Source organism: Malaclemys terrapin, chromosome 7 (assembly GCF_027887155.1).
Source record: "Malaclemys terrapin pileata isolate rMalTer1 chromosome 7, rMalTer1.hap1, whole genome shotgun sequence".
NCBI lineage: Eukaryota > Metazoa > Chordata > Testudines > Emydidae > Malaclemys > Malaclemys terrapin.
The window spans coordinates 92614842-92629074 of record NC_071511.1 but is presented as its reverse complement, the minus strand read 5'-3'; the positions used below and the strand labels follow the sequence as shown (position 1 = coordinate 92629074).

The 14233-nt window shown below is 43.3% G+C and overlaps 1 protein-coding gene and 1 long non-coding RNA gene across 4 annotated transcripts in view; one reads left to right on the top strand and one right to left on the bottom strand.

The window, feature by feature from the left end:
• The window catches only part of LOC128840200 (putative neutral ceramidase C), a 56947-nt gene extending 53723 nt beyond the window's left edge, over nucleotides 1–3224 (top strand). For all 3 annotated transcript variants that reach the window (XM_054033932.1, XM_054033929.1, XM_054033930.1), the window contains exon 22: nucleotides 2772–3224. In XM_054033932.1, the coding sequence (XP_053889907.1) occupies nucleotides 2772–2961 (190 nt within the window). In that variant the 3' untranslated portion in view covers nucleotides 2962–3224. The remainder of the gene's footprint in view (nucleotides 1–2771) is intronic.
• Nucleotides 3225–4100: 876 nt separating this feature from the next.
• Nucleotides 4101–11086, bottom strand: LOC128840203 (uncharacterized). The gene is made up of 3 exons (XR_008445612.1): nucleotides 10998–11086; nucleotides 10677–10750; nucleotides 4101–7233 (listed from the first exon to the last, which is right to left on the bottom strand). It is a non-coding gene; the product is annotated as an uncharacterized LOC128840203 (long non-coding RNA).
• Between the last annotated feature and the right edge of the window lie 3147 nt (nucleotides 11087–14233).

The window sequence follows — 14233 nt, the reverse complement described above, 5'->3', positions numbered from 1 at the left end:
CTAGGGCTAGAACCCACATCTCCCAATTCCTAGTCCAATGCCCCGTTCACTAGTCCACATTGCCTAATAGTTGGATATTAAAAGGAGGATATAAAAGGTTTCCACCAACACTGTTATTTTTGGGAAAAGTATTTAGTGGCTCTGATGTATGTCCCCAACGTGGAGAAGTTTCATTAAAAAAAAAAAAAAGGGCAGTAGAAATCAAATGTGTGGTAGGACCCCCAGCCTTATGGGGATTGCATGTATCAGGAAGAAAAGATAGTGTGGCTTTTTAGCACTATAATCAGTATAGCTAATAATGTTAAGATACATACAAAGAACACAAAGGAGTTGTTTGTCAGATCCTTGTTCAAAGAAGTTATTGCCTAATCTGATTAAAAACTGATGACTTATTTACCTCAGTCTCCTAAATATCAGCAAAAGAATGGATCCCAAAGAGGTCCATTTCAGGATCCTGTGATGTTGGAGATATTCCAATAGAAACACCTTACACTTCAAAAGGAGAGAGACAATGTTCCCAGTATAACAGATTTACATCAGTAGATTCTGTTTCTCTTGAATTTATGATGGCTTCTTCCTGGTAGTGCATAATTTTTTCTGCCTGAGTGCAACCAATTGCTTTCTGAATCTGATCTGATACCCAAAGGACAATGATATAAATCCAATGTTTCCTGAGACAACTTCTGACACACTTTAGTAGCATACGTAACAGCACTAAGCTTGGAGTTTTAGGAGATGGAAATCATGCCTGTGTTTCTGGAATACAGACTGACATTCCCCTTTTCTACCAGAGGTTATTCTGGCCTTTTCCAGTGGATCTATGTATTTTGGGGGTTGCAGGGGTCGTGTTGCTCTCTTATGTTGGCACAGTATATTAGGATCCCCATTTCTGTAAATTTTCCTCCTAATATAACTTACTCAGATAAAGGTAGTGTTGTGTTTCATTACTTGTAAGTATTATGTGTAGTATGTCTATGCTTAATAGACAGCCTAATAATAATTCCAGAAAGCAAGTAAGGCTACAAACAAGGAATTTCTCCTTTTTTTTGAGTAACAAAATTTAAAACATTTAATAAAATTTCTATGAAAATTACCACAAACTTGGGAGAGAAACTTCAATAACATACTCACTGTTACAATATTGAAAAGACTGGGTACTATTACACCCTTATTTTTGTGAGTGCACAAATAAACACAATAGGTAAAGAGGTAAGACACTGTAAAACATTGTGAACTCCATGTATATTTAAGGGAAGCATTTTCCAGTTACAGTATTCCAGAATAATGGTCCTACTTAATCACACATGCTGACAGAGAGCACACATCTCTGAGAGCCACACCATTTAGGATTTAGGACACCAGGTCACTGGGTAGATGTTTATTATTGTTCTTTATTGGTAGCACTGAGGATCCCAGGATCCCATTGTGTTAGGTTCTGTTCAAAACTGAACAAAAACATGGTTCCCACCCCAAAGAGATTTCAATCTAAGTACAAAACAAGACACAACAGATGTTGACAGTCTCAATAGACAGGACAAGAAGGGAATGAATATGAATCTATTTTATGATCCTGAGAGGTGTTTCCCATTGGGGCTAGCTGGAAAAAAACAATTCTGTTTCACAAAAAAATTTAGAGGTTTTGAAATTTGTTTTTATTCTGACGTAGAACGAAAATGAGACCTTTCAATAAAATTTGTGAAAAAGTATTGGGGTATGTGTATGTGTATGTGTGTGTGTGTGTGTGTGTGTGTGTGTGAAATAGCTAATAGTGTGGTGGTTAAGGCTCTCACCTCGGATGTGGGAAACCTGCCTGATTTAGAGCAGAGCCTTAAACCTGGGTCTCCCACACCTCCAGTGCCCTCACCACTGGGCTATTCTGGGGTCTCACTCTCACATCAGAAATTCCATCTTACAAAACTTTCCCAACAATTTTTTTGTCAAAATAGATACATAAAACATTGTGACAGAAACAAGTATTGTCAGCATTTTTGGACTAGCTCTGTTCCCCATAGGACATGTATCTCTGCTGAGTCACATTGGTGAGGGCAGTGGGAGGAAGTTTGTGCCGTTGTCTGATGTATACAGCACATGCTCTATGGTTAAAAAACTTCAGGACCCAGTTATATCAGTCTAAGGCAATTCAGTTTCCTGACCCCATTTTTAGCAATAAATATGAGGAACGGGATGTGTGATTCTGCCACAGGTCTGGGACTCACATTATTTAGGTTCAATTTCCAGCTTTTTCACAGATTTTGCCTGACCTTTCACAATTTTCTTGCTCTATCTGTGCCTCAGTTCCTCTTCTGTTAAATGGGAATAATATTTTCTTATCTAATGGGGAAGTTGTGAGGGTAAATTCATTAATATTTAATAACCATGATAATGATATTGTGAGGTGCTCATTTAATACATTATGGGAGCCACATAATTACCTAGACAAATATTTTTTATCTATAGAAATAACCACTTATTTGTCATTTAGTGTTCCCTGGTGTATTTCATTGCTGTGCATTGTGTTATTAACAAAGCAACAAAAATAAAACAAAGTAATTAAAAAATCACAGAAATAAAATCCTCTTGGGACAAATTGAGCCGGAGGGATTATTTAGCGTCTATGTCACTTAACTTGTAGTAAAAGTTCTTTCTGTTCCATAATGATTTGGCATTCAGATGTGTTTAATTCAGCCAATTAGATATCTTGGCTGGACTATTGCAATACACATTAATGTGGATTATATTTTTTAACCTGTCGTTTATTATTTTTCCATTAGATTTTACTGGACCAAAGGATTTCTTGGTCGCAGCAAGGCCAAAGTAGAATGGCATATTCCAAGTTCTACGGAACCAGGGCTCTACAGAATACAATACTTTGGGCACTACAAGGTTCAACCAATTCTGAAGCCAGTTCAGTTTTATGCATTCAATGGCACCTCTTCAGTATTTCAAGTTGTAAAATTGTAGCTACTTTTTCATTGGGAAAAAAAAGTTGCTTCATAGGAATTGTGTATATGGTGCTGATTTTATATAAATATATCATTTGGAATTGTTGTTAGAGTACCAATAATTCAATCTAGTTCTTGTTCTTTGGAATGATTTGATCTACTTGATCTTCCGTCTTCCTTGGCTGATCTGATGTATTTCCATTCTGGTTGCTCATGTCCAGCCCTGTTATTGTTGCAGTCAACTCCCACTCGAATAAATGATTCATCATCTTTTTAAGGTCATCGATTGCACTTGAATTTTCATTCCTTATTAAACTGTAGCACTCAGAAAGAGTTGTTTCCTAATGGCTATTTCAGACAATCCAGTCCATATAATACTGTTACGATCTGGATGAAACCTTGTTGTGACAATAGTTAGTCCCCCACTTGAACAGAATGGGCAGAATCTTTCCCAGCCTCAGTATCGACAGTTATATTTTCAGATTTGAGGGGTGGCCATGCTGACATCCTTTCCCCAAGCTGTAAGCACTGACTGTCTTGCTTTTTGTTCCTTCCCCTCTCTTGTGTGTTTTCCCTTCCTCCCACTACCCATCTAGTCATAATACCCCCAGTGGAACCTCTTCCCATGTAGTGGTAGTTTCTGGGTGGATTCTATTAGACCTCGTTTTAGGTGTTGTCCCTTGAGTGTTTATTAAACTATCTTAAGCGAAGAGTGTGTTCACACATCAGTTTGAATGAGGTTTTAACTCAACCCAGACAAGATTTATCTCAGCTCATAACCACATATTATTGAGAACTTCCAAAGCTCACAGTGAATTGAGAAAAAAAAAAAAAAGGCTCTGAACCTAATCCACAAACACATGTTGCAAACAACTGGAAAAGTTAATTTCAAGGAAGACACTGGGGGAAACATTATTATATACTTCCTCATCAAAGAGGTCTAGGAGATCGACAATTTTCTTCTAAATGATTCTGTACCAAACCAGTTGGATTATTTTTTATGGATAAATAGATGCCTTAATTCTCACAGTTGAAACCATTGTAAATCGTGAGTGACTTCATTGAAATAAATGAAATTACATTGGGGTGGAAACCAGTGTAAATAAGATGCGACTCAGACCTAGGGTTTCTATATTCAGTACACTCAACTTGGAAAAGTGTTTTTTTTAATAGCTTTTTACAGAATCCTATTTTAGCAGCCAGCCAATGGTCTAAAGCAGGAAGAAGAGGGTCAACAAACCTAAATAAAATATCATCTACAATAAAACAATTGTATTTTTTTTAAATATCACATTATTTTCCAGAAACGTTGCTACTTGAAAGGTGAATATACCATGTAGTCTCAGCACTGTCATCCACCTGCACCCAGGCTCCCACTGAGGTGACTGGGGGTCTCATTTGGCAAGGAATAGTAGTTTTACCCTATTAGGCTGAACTTGTCAGTTAAGGTGCAGTTCAAAATGAGATGTTTTGAGTAGTCTTTCTGACCAAATCAAAGGAAGCCAGATTATTATTTCTATTCCTTAGTATTGCAGCGGCTCTTAGACTTGGGCCCCCATCAGGGATCAGGGCCTTAATTTGTTAGGTGCTGTACAAACACACAGTACAATGACCACCCCTGCCGCAAAGGGCTTACAATAAATACCACACAAATGGTGGGGTGTGTTGTGGGGAGTGTCCATAGTAAAACAAGTATGTTTTTGCACAGAGTATCTGTGTTCACAATGTGGCTCACCACCTGCCTTGCTTTCATCAACTGGCAAGGTTCTGTTGGCATCATAGCCCAAAGGAGCTTTACCGAGAGAGCTGAAAAAGGTGGCAGCTTTACACATTTCTTTGGGGAGTTTATTACATACATTAAGGGCAGTGTGGGATAAAGCCCTGAAGTTCTTGAGGATTAATAGGTCGTTAAAGGCTGGCAATGTTGATGAAGCAAAGCTGATAGTCAGTGACACTATAAGATTACTGATATAATAGGTGGCGTGGGGCTAAGTTTTGTAGGAACCTAAAAAACCCACAAAAACATATTTTTAAGGGGTCAAAAATGAAGAAATGTCAGAGTAGGAGGGAAGATGTGAGTAAATCAAGAAGATATTTGGTAACAGCTGAAAGGACATCCAGAAAGAGATGTCAGAGAGCCAAGTGAGCTGCCGGACTTAGATGGAGGGCAGCATAGACATAGTGATCAAAGCCATGAAAGGGGCTAAAATAATCTAGAGAGCAGTTATAGAGACAGAAGAGGAGTGAACCAAGAACAGAGCCCTGTAAAATGTACAGTGTGGAGCCAACAAACCAGACACTGAAGGTACAATCAGAAAGGTAGGAAGAGAGCCATGAGGGAATGGAGCTATGAAAGCCAATGGCTGTCAGTATTTCAAGAAATAGGGAGTGCTCAATGGTGTCAAGGACCCTTGAGAAGTCCAGGTACATGAGGAATGAATAGATCATTTAGTAGCAAACTGATACTTGTTTGTTGATTTGGATTTTGTTGTCTTAATTAACAAAAAAAGACAAATTACAGATTACATATGTGTATTTAAATTAAGTGTGCTCTGTTTTCCTGTTGCACATTTAGAGCTCCCTTTAGAGTATTATCTAAATAATTCATAATATTTTATACGATATATAGCAAATCCTATACATTTTATATGCAATCTGTGGAAGTCTACAAAGCCTCATTATCTAAATAATTCTGCCCTTCTCAAAAATCAGTGGAAGAGAAGGAATTCGTCATTTAAAATCCATCTTCAAGTAGGCGTCAGACACTTCTACCTTCACATGAGTACAAATAAATCTTAATTTTAAACATTTTTAATCCATTTAAATTTTCACAGATGCACAAAATTATAAATTAAGCATTTTTAATTTTTTCATTGATTTAAATTTTTACAGTTCTGAGAAATTATGTGGGGGAGGTCAGACAGTAGTTGTTTAATGGCAGTGAATGTTGAGATTCAAAAAGTTAAAGCTTTATAACCATGAAAACACAAATTCTCAACATCACCGGTCAAGATATACAAAGCAAATCCCTTTAAATGAAACTCTAATAAGTTCTCAAGCAGCATTTTTCTTACTTTGCCTACGTGTAAGTTTCAACTATTATTGAGGGAAATATTTTTTGTTGGTTGTGTGTGTACAGTGAAATAGATGTTTACTGATATTACCGATAATTAAGGCTGCGAGTTTGTCATGGAAGTCACGGATTCCGTGACTTTCTGTGACCTCTGTGACTTCTGAAGCGACTGGTGTGGCTGGCCCGAAGGCGACCTGAACAGCTCAGGCAGCCATATCGACTGCTGCTGGGGCAGTCTCGGACCACTGTGCCCCCTCCCCAGCAGCAGCAGGAGTTTGGGGGGGGGGCTCAGGCTTTGGGTGGGGTGCGGTAGGGGGTGAGAGCTCTGGGTGGTGCTTACTTTGGGAGGGGGGCTCCCCAGAAGCAGGGACATCCCACAGCTCCTAGGCGGAGGCGCGGCCAGGGGGCTCTGCGCGCTGCCTCTGCCTGCAGGCACTGCTCCTGCAGCTCCCATTGACCGTGGTTCCCAGCCAATGGGAGCTGCAGCTCCAGTGCTTGGGACAGAGGTAGCATGCAGAACTGTGTGGCCTCTCCTCTGCCTAGGAACTGAGTGATGTTGCTGTTTCCGGGGAGGCACAGAGCCGGGTAGGGAGCGTGGTGGCCCTGCCAACACCACCCCCAGCACCAGTGGGAGTCCCGGGCCATGCACCACCATCTGTTGCTGCCCCCAGCACCAACGGGGGTCCCGGGCTGCTCCTCCCTCCCCTCGAGGACCCGCAGTACCCTCCATGCTCAGTCAATCTTTGGTCTCTGGGTATGTCTATATTGCAGTCACAGGGTGTGACAGAAATTTGAGTAGACATACCCAATCTAGAATCATAGAAAGAGCAGGTTAAGGACTATTTAGAAAAGCTGGACATGCACAAGTCCATGGGGCCGGATCTAATGAATCAGGGGGTGGTGAGGGTGTTGGCTGATGTGATTGCAGAGCCATTGGCCATTATCTTTGAAAACTTTTGGTGATCGGGGAAGGGCCTGAATGATTGGAAAAAGGCAAATATAGTGTCCATATTTAAAATCAGGAAGATGGAGAATCCGGGGAACTACAGACTGGTCATCCTCAGCTCTGTCCCCAGAAAAATCATGGAGCAGGTCCTCAAGGAATCCATTTTGAAGCACTTGGAGGAAAGGAAGGTGATCAGGAACAGTCAACATGGATTCACCAAGGGCAATAATGCCTGACCAACCTGATTGCCTTCTATGACGAGATAACTGGCTCTGTGGATATAGGGAAAGAGGTGGACATGATATATCTTGACTTTAGCAAAGCTTTTAATACAGTCTCCCACAGTATTCTTGCCAGCAAGTTAAAGAAGTATGGATTGGATGAATGGACTATAAGGTGGATAGAGAGCTGGCTAGATTGTCAGGCTCAATGGGTAGTGATCAATGCTCAATGTCTAGTTGGCAGCCGGTACAAAAGCAAAGTGCCCCAGGGGTCAGTCCCATGGGCTGGTTTTGTTCAACACCTTCATTCATGATCTGGATGATGGGATGGAATGCACCCTCAGCAAGTTCGTGGATGACACTAGGCTGGGGGGAGAGGTAGATATGCTGGAGGGTAGGGATAGGGTCCAGAGTGACCTAGACAAATTGGAGGATTGGGCCAAAAGAAATCTGATAAGGTTCAACAAGGACAAGTGCACTTAGGACTGAAGAATCCCATGCACTGCTACAGGCTGGGGACTGACTGGCTAAGCGGCAGTCCTGCAGAAAAGGACCTGGGGATTACAGTAGACAAGAAGCTGGATATGAGTCAATAGTGTGACCCTGTAGCCAGGAAGGCTAATGGCATATTGGGCTGCTTTTGTAGGAGCATTGCCAGCAGATTGGGGGAAGTGATTATTCTCCTCTATTCGGCACTGGTGAGGCCACATGGAGTATTACGTCCAGTTTTGGGCCCCCCACTACAGAAAGGATGTGGACAAATTGGAAAGAGTCCAGCAGAGGGCAATTAGGGGGCTAGGGTACATGACTTACCAGGAGAGACCAAGGGAACTGGGCCTATTTAGTTTGCAGAAGAGAAAAGTGAAGGGGAATTTTATTGTGTCAAGTATCAGGGGGTAGCCGTGATAGTCTGTATCTACAAAAACAACAAGAAGTCTGGTGGATGTAGTCCACCCTGATTGAATCGGCCCTGACAACACTGGTTCTCCACCTGAGAAGTAACTCCCTGCTCTCCATGTGTCAGTATATAATGCCTGCATCTGTAACTTTCACTCTATGCATCTGAAGAAGTGAGGTTTTTACTCACGAAAGTTTATGCCCAAATAAATCTGTTAGTCTTTAAGGCGCCACCAGACTCCTTGTTGTTTTGGGGAATTTTATTGCAACCTTCAACTACATGAAAGGGGGTTCCAAAGAGGATTGAGCGAGGCTGTTCTCAGTGGTGAAAGATGACCAAACAAGGAGCAATGGTCTCAAGTTGCAGTGGGGGAGGTCTAAGTTGGATATTAGGAAAAACTATTTCACTAGGAGGGTGGTGAAGCACTGGAATGGGTTACCTAGGGAGGTGGTGGAATCTCCATCCTTAGGGGTTTTTAAGGCCCACCCTGGCTGGGATGATTTAGTTGGGGTTTGACCTGCTCTGAGCAGGGTGTTGGACTAGATGACCTCCTGAGGTCTCTTCCAACCCTAATCTTCTATGATTCTATGATTAAGTTTACTTGGTCCTACCTCAGCAGAGGGGCCTGGATTTGGTGACTTCTTGAGGTTCCTTCCAGCCCTACATGTCTATGATTCTATGACCAGCATTCATGTGTAAGCTATAGATCTACAGAGTTTGAAGGTTCAGAGGGATTGAACTCTAGTTCCTCTTGTAGGCAAAAAGAGGACAAGCTAGCTCTGGCAGGCTTAATTGACATATTATAATGTCACCCCAGTGCATTTCTGCCTCTCGTTTGTTTTATTTTGCCTGGGTTGGAGTTTGGTTGTGTTCTGTTTAGGAAACCATATTAAATGGTTATGTATATGTGTTTCTGTAAGGGGAGAATTGTGGGAGGCATGCGCTGGTGATAAGTAGGTCACCCTGGCTAAAGGTGGAAACTCTGGAAACAGCCCCAAACCCAAGGAGACCAAGAGAGATGTTGGATTTTGTCTCAAATACCAGGGGGTAGGACTTTGTTTGGGGTTGTGCAGTGCTCTGAATTTCCCACCTGGAGATTTGGAACCCTATGAGGAGCAGCTTCCACAGGATGGAGTAATGTCAGCATGAACCCTTAAGGTTAATTGAACCAGACTTGCGTTAGTGGAATAGAGTAAACTTTATGGGATGAACAGGGGCAGCAAAATGGAGTGGAGCAATACCTGGCGCCGCTTGCCTCACTGGCCCGAAAGAGATAGGGAGAGTTGGCTCCCAGCACACACTTGACTATTACAGCTCTATCTGGATTCATGAGCAAGGTTTTTAGGTGAGTGGGGATTGAATTCCTGGTGCACAATCAGTGGAGTAGTTAGCTAAGGCTGTGATGGGCTTTACCCAAATAAGCTATATAGGTTTCTCTAATTGTATTTTATAGTGTCAGATGTGTTTTCCCCAAGTAAAAGATGTTAATGGTTTGATGTTATAGAGGGCTCCCATCTGCTTGTGAATAGAAGAAGAAACCTTTGTAAAGGTGACCAGGGAGCTTACATTTTAGTTTCCTACAGCTGAGACTAGAGCACACCTTTGGGTGGGGGCTTGAGCATATGTTTTATTTATTTTAGAAAGGGTCCCCAAAGCTTAAAGAACCTGACCTTTGATGCTGCAATTCATACTGACAAAAGGGTCACAGAGGCAACTCTTTTTTTTAGTAATCTGAGCCAAAATACCAATGCTCAGTTCCCAGGGAGCAACTGTGCCTCAATAATTGTTGTTAGAAAAATTAAGACAAAGAACACAGTCTCCTGCTGCTTGCAATAGTTCCCCCTAAACCATCAACAGTTTAGCATGTTTTTAAGGACTAAATGCTGCTTTCATGCAAAGAAACTTAGAAAACTATGTGTAACAGCACCATCTAGTGACTCCCATTTTAATAATAAAAAAAATAATCCTCATTCCTTATGTCTCTGTGCCCCTTCTGTTGTCAATATTTCTTACTCTATATAAACTAGAGCTGGTCAAAAAAATGCTTGCTTACAGTTTTCTTCAAAAATGCACCTTTGTTGAAAGTGAAACATTTCATGGGAACATATGAATTTAAATGAAATTATTTGAAAGGAAATGTTAAAACGTTTTGTTTCAATGGCACTGCTTCAATTCATTTTGTCTTGGCTTTTATATTATATTAAAATAATTTAAATATATGTATAAAATATAGTCTATTAAATATTTTAATACCATATAAAAGTTGAAATGAAAGGAATTGAAATTACACTATTGAAAAAAAGCTCCCGAATTTTCATTTAGCAAATTTTGTCTATTCTTTTGGATTCAGACTGATATTTTCCCTCTAAATGTTGGAATTTCTTATGGAATGGAAGTTCTGGTTCCTGATCAGCTCTGATATAAATGTTAAATATCAAGAGTACCGGTACTTGTGTGTGTGCTACAAATAATGGGATACCCACTGCCACCTTTGTAAAGCATTTGTGAGGGTCTTTATACAAAAGGTGCTAATGTAAATAAGTGCAAAGTATTAATAGTAGTAATTGATTTAAGGTGAAAGTAATTTGAATCTTACCTGAAATGCTTTGGACAGATGACTCAAATATTGGGATTCAAATCACTTTTTCTCTGTTGTCTGCCATATAAACACTGCAGAAATTAAAAAAGGAAAAGTTAATGGGGCTTAACCCTAAGCACGTGGTGTAACATAGTCCAGAAAACAGACAAGTAAAGCACACAAGGAATAGATAACTCAAAGGCCCTGCTAAATATAAATCCAGCAAAGATAGAGTTTAAATTCTATAAATTCAAAGATGAAGCAAGCCCCAGGACACCTTCTTATTTCAAACCCAAGTCTTCTTTCACAAGGCATCTAAAAGCAATATATTAGGGTTACCATTCGTCCGGATTTACCCGGACATGTCCTCCTTTTTGTGCTAAAAATAGCGTCCGGGGGGAATTTGTAAAGCACTCACAATGTCCGGGATTTCCCCCCTCCCCCGGAGCGGCTGGGAGGGCTGCAGGAAAGTCCCGGGCTGGACTCCGGAGCAGCTGGAGAGGAGCTCCGCCCTGCATTCTGAGCAAGTGTCTCAGCACAAAGTGCAGCCCTCCCCTTTTGCAACTGGGAGCGGTTACTGCCATGCAGCGTAGCAAAACGGGAGCGAGAGCACTTTGTGCTGATACAAGGGCCGCTCTCCCCTGCAACCTGGTCCGGGCCAGGGACCGGGTTTTGTTGTGCAGGGCCAGGGACCGGGTTTTGTTGTGCTGGGGAGCTTAGCCACGTGTCCGGCTCACACAGAGCCCAACACCCTGTTCTGAGCAGCAGGGTAAGGGGGGCAGGAGAAGGGGCAGGGAGGTTCTGGAGGGGGCAGTCAAGAAACGGGGGGGGGCTTTTTGGGGGGAGTGGAGAAAGTTTTGGGCAGTCAGGGTACAGGTAGGGGGTAGGGTCCTGGTGGGCAGTTGGGGGGGGGTCTTAGGAGGGGGCAGTTAGGGGACAAGGAACAGGGAGTCTTAGGTAGGGGGTGGGGTTCTGGAGGGAAGTTAGGAGCAGGGGTCCCAGGAGGGGGCAGTCAGGGGACAAGGAGCGGGGGGGTAGGGGGCTGGGAGTTCTGGGGGGGAGCTGTCAGGGGGCAGGAGTGGGGAGAGGGATCGGAGCAGTCAGGGGACAGGGAGCAGAGGGGTTTAGATGGGTTGGGAGTTCTGGGGGGGGCTGTCAGGGGGCAGGAGTGCGGAGAGGGATCGGAGCAGTCAGGGGACAGGGAGCAGAGGGGTTTAGATGGGTTGGGAGTTCTGGGGGGGAGCTGTCAGGGGGCAGGAGTGGGGAGAGGGATCGGAGCAGTCGGGACAGGGAGCAGAGGGGTTTAGATGGGTTGGGAGTTCTGGGGGGGGGCTGTCAGGGGGTGGGGAGTGGTTGGATGGGGCGTGGGAGTCCCAGGGGTCTGTCTGGGGGTGGGGGTGTGGATAAAGGTTGGGGCAGTCAGGGGACAAGAGGCAGGGAGGCTTAGATAGTCCTGGGGGGCAGTTAGGGGCAGGGGTCCCAGGAGGGGGTAGTCAGGGGACAAGGAACGGGGGGAGGGTTGGGAGGTCAGGGGGGGCGGGAAGTGGGAGGGGCAGGGGCGGGGCTAGGGCGGGGCTTCTCCCGTCCTCTTTTTTGCTCGCTGAAATATGGTAACCCTAAATATACGGGTGTTCATTTCATAGACTGTAGGGCAGAAGGGTCCTTTATGATCGTCTGAACTCCTGCATAACACAGGCCATAGAATTTCACTCAGGTTTCAAAGATATTTGATATATTACAATAGCACATGTTAAAAAGTGTTTATCCACATTCTCCTGAGTGCCCTTTCTAGTTTGTCCCTTGTCGACCATGATTATGTAGTATTCAAGATGCAGAGGCTCTCACTGCTGCTCTTGGGGCCTGGCGATACTGTGTTCTAGAAGTTAGTGATAGTGTGGTGTGAGCTAGTTAGATCAGTAGCAGATATAGTAGGCAGCCATTTAGAGTTAGCATTCAGGCTGGTCAAGGTAGGTGACCATCTAGTGTAGCAAAACCAAAAGGCTGCCATTGGAATTCTAGGTAAGTAAATTGCCTCGGTTGATTATTGTAGGAGGATGTGGACTTCAGGCTCATTCTGAAAGAAAAGTGAGACAGCCTGCATGTGGCTCATCTGAAAGCAATGAAGAGGGGTTTAGAGTGGGAACTCCTGGTGCCTTGCAAGTTATTTAACTCAACTCTTGTTTAGATCCTTCAGGATCCCCTAAGGGGGAAAGGAGTCCAGGAGAGCTGGCTGTATTTTAAAGAAGCCTTATTGAGGGCTCAGGAACAAACCATCCTGATGTGCAGAAAGAATAGCAAATATGGCAGGCGACCAGCTTGGCTTATCAGAGAAATCTTTAGTGAGCTTAAACACAAAAACGAAGCTTATAAGAAGTGGAAATTTGGACAGATGACTAGGGAGGAGTATAAAAATATTGCTCGAGCATGCAGGGTTGTAATCAGGAAGGCCAAAGCACAATTGGAGTTGCAGCTAGCAAGGTATGTGAAGGGTAACAAGAAGGGTTTCTACAGGTATGTTGGCAATAAGAAGGTGGTCAGGGAAAGTGTGGGACCCTTACTGAATGGGGGAGGCAACCTAGTGACAGATGATGTGGAAAAAGCTGAAGTACTCAATACTTTTTTTTCCCTCAGTCTTCACAGACAAGGTCAGCTCCCAGACTGCTGCAATGGCCAGCACAGTATGGGGAGGAGGTGAGCAGCGCTCAATGGTGAAAGAACAGGTTAAGGACTATTTAGAAAAGCTGGACAAGCACAAGTCCATTGAGCCGGATGCACTGCATCCGAGGATGCTGAGGGAGTTGTCTGATGTGATTGCGGAGCCATTGGCCATTATCTTTGAAAACTTGTGGAAATTGGGGGAGGTCCCGGACAATTGGAAAAAGGCAAATATAGTGCCCATCTTTTAAAAAGGGAAGAAGGAGAACCCAGGGAACTACAGACCGGTCAGCCTCACCTCAGTCCCTGAAAAAATCATGGAGTAGGTCCCCAAGGAATCCATTTTGAAGCATTTGGAGGAGAGGAAGGTGATCAGGAACAGTTAACATGGATTCACCAGGGGCAATCATGCCTGACCAACCTGATTGCCTTCTATGATGAGATAACTGGCTCTGTGGATATGGGGAAAGTGGTGGACATGATATATCTTGACTTTAGCAAAGCTTTTGAAACGGTCTCCCCAGTATTCTTGCCAACAAGTTAAAGAAGTATGGATTGGATGAATGGACTATAAGGTGGATAGAGAGCTGGCTAGCTCATTGGGCTCAATGTCTAGTTGGCAGCCAATATCAAGAAGAGTTCCCCAGGGGTCGGTCCTGGGGTCAACATCTGCATTAATGATCTGGATGATGGCTTGTACCCTCAGCAAGTTCGCAGATGACACTAAGCTGGGGGAGAGGAAGATATGCTGGAAGGTAGGGATAGGGTCCAGAGTGACCTAGACAAATTGAAGGATTGGGCCAAAAGAAATCTGATAAGGTTCAACAAGGACAAGTGCAGAGTCCTGCACTTAGGACCGAAGAATCCCATGCACTGCTACAGGCTGGGGACTGACTGGCTAAGCGGCAGTTCTGCAGAAA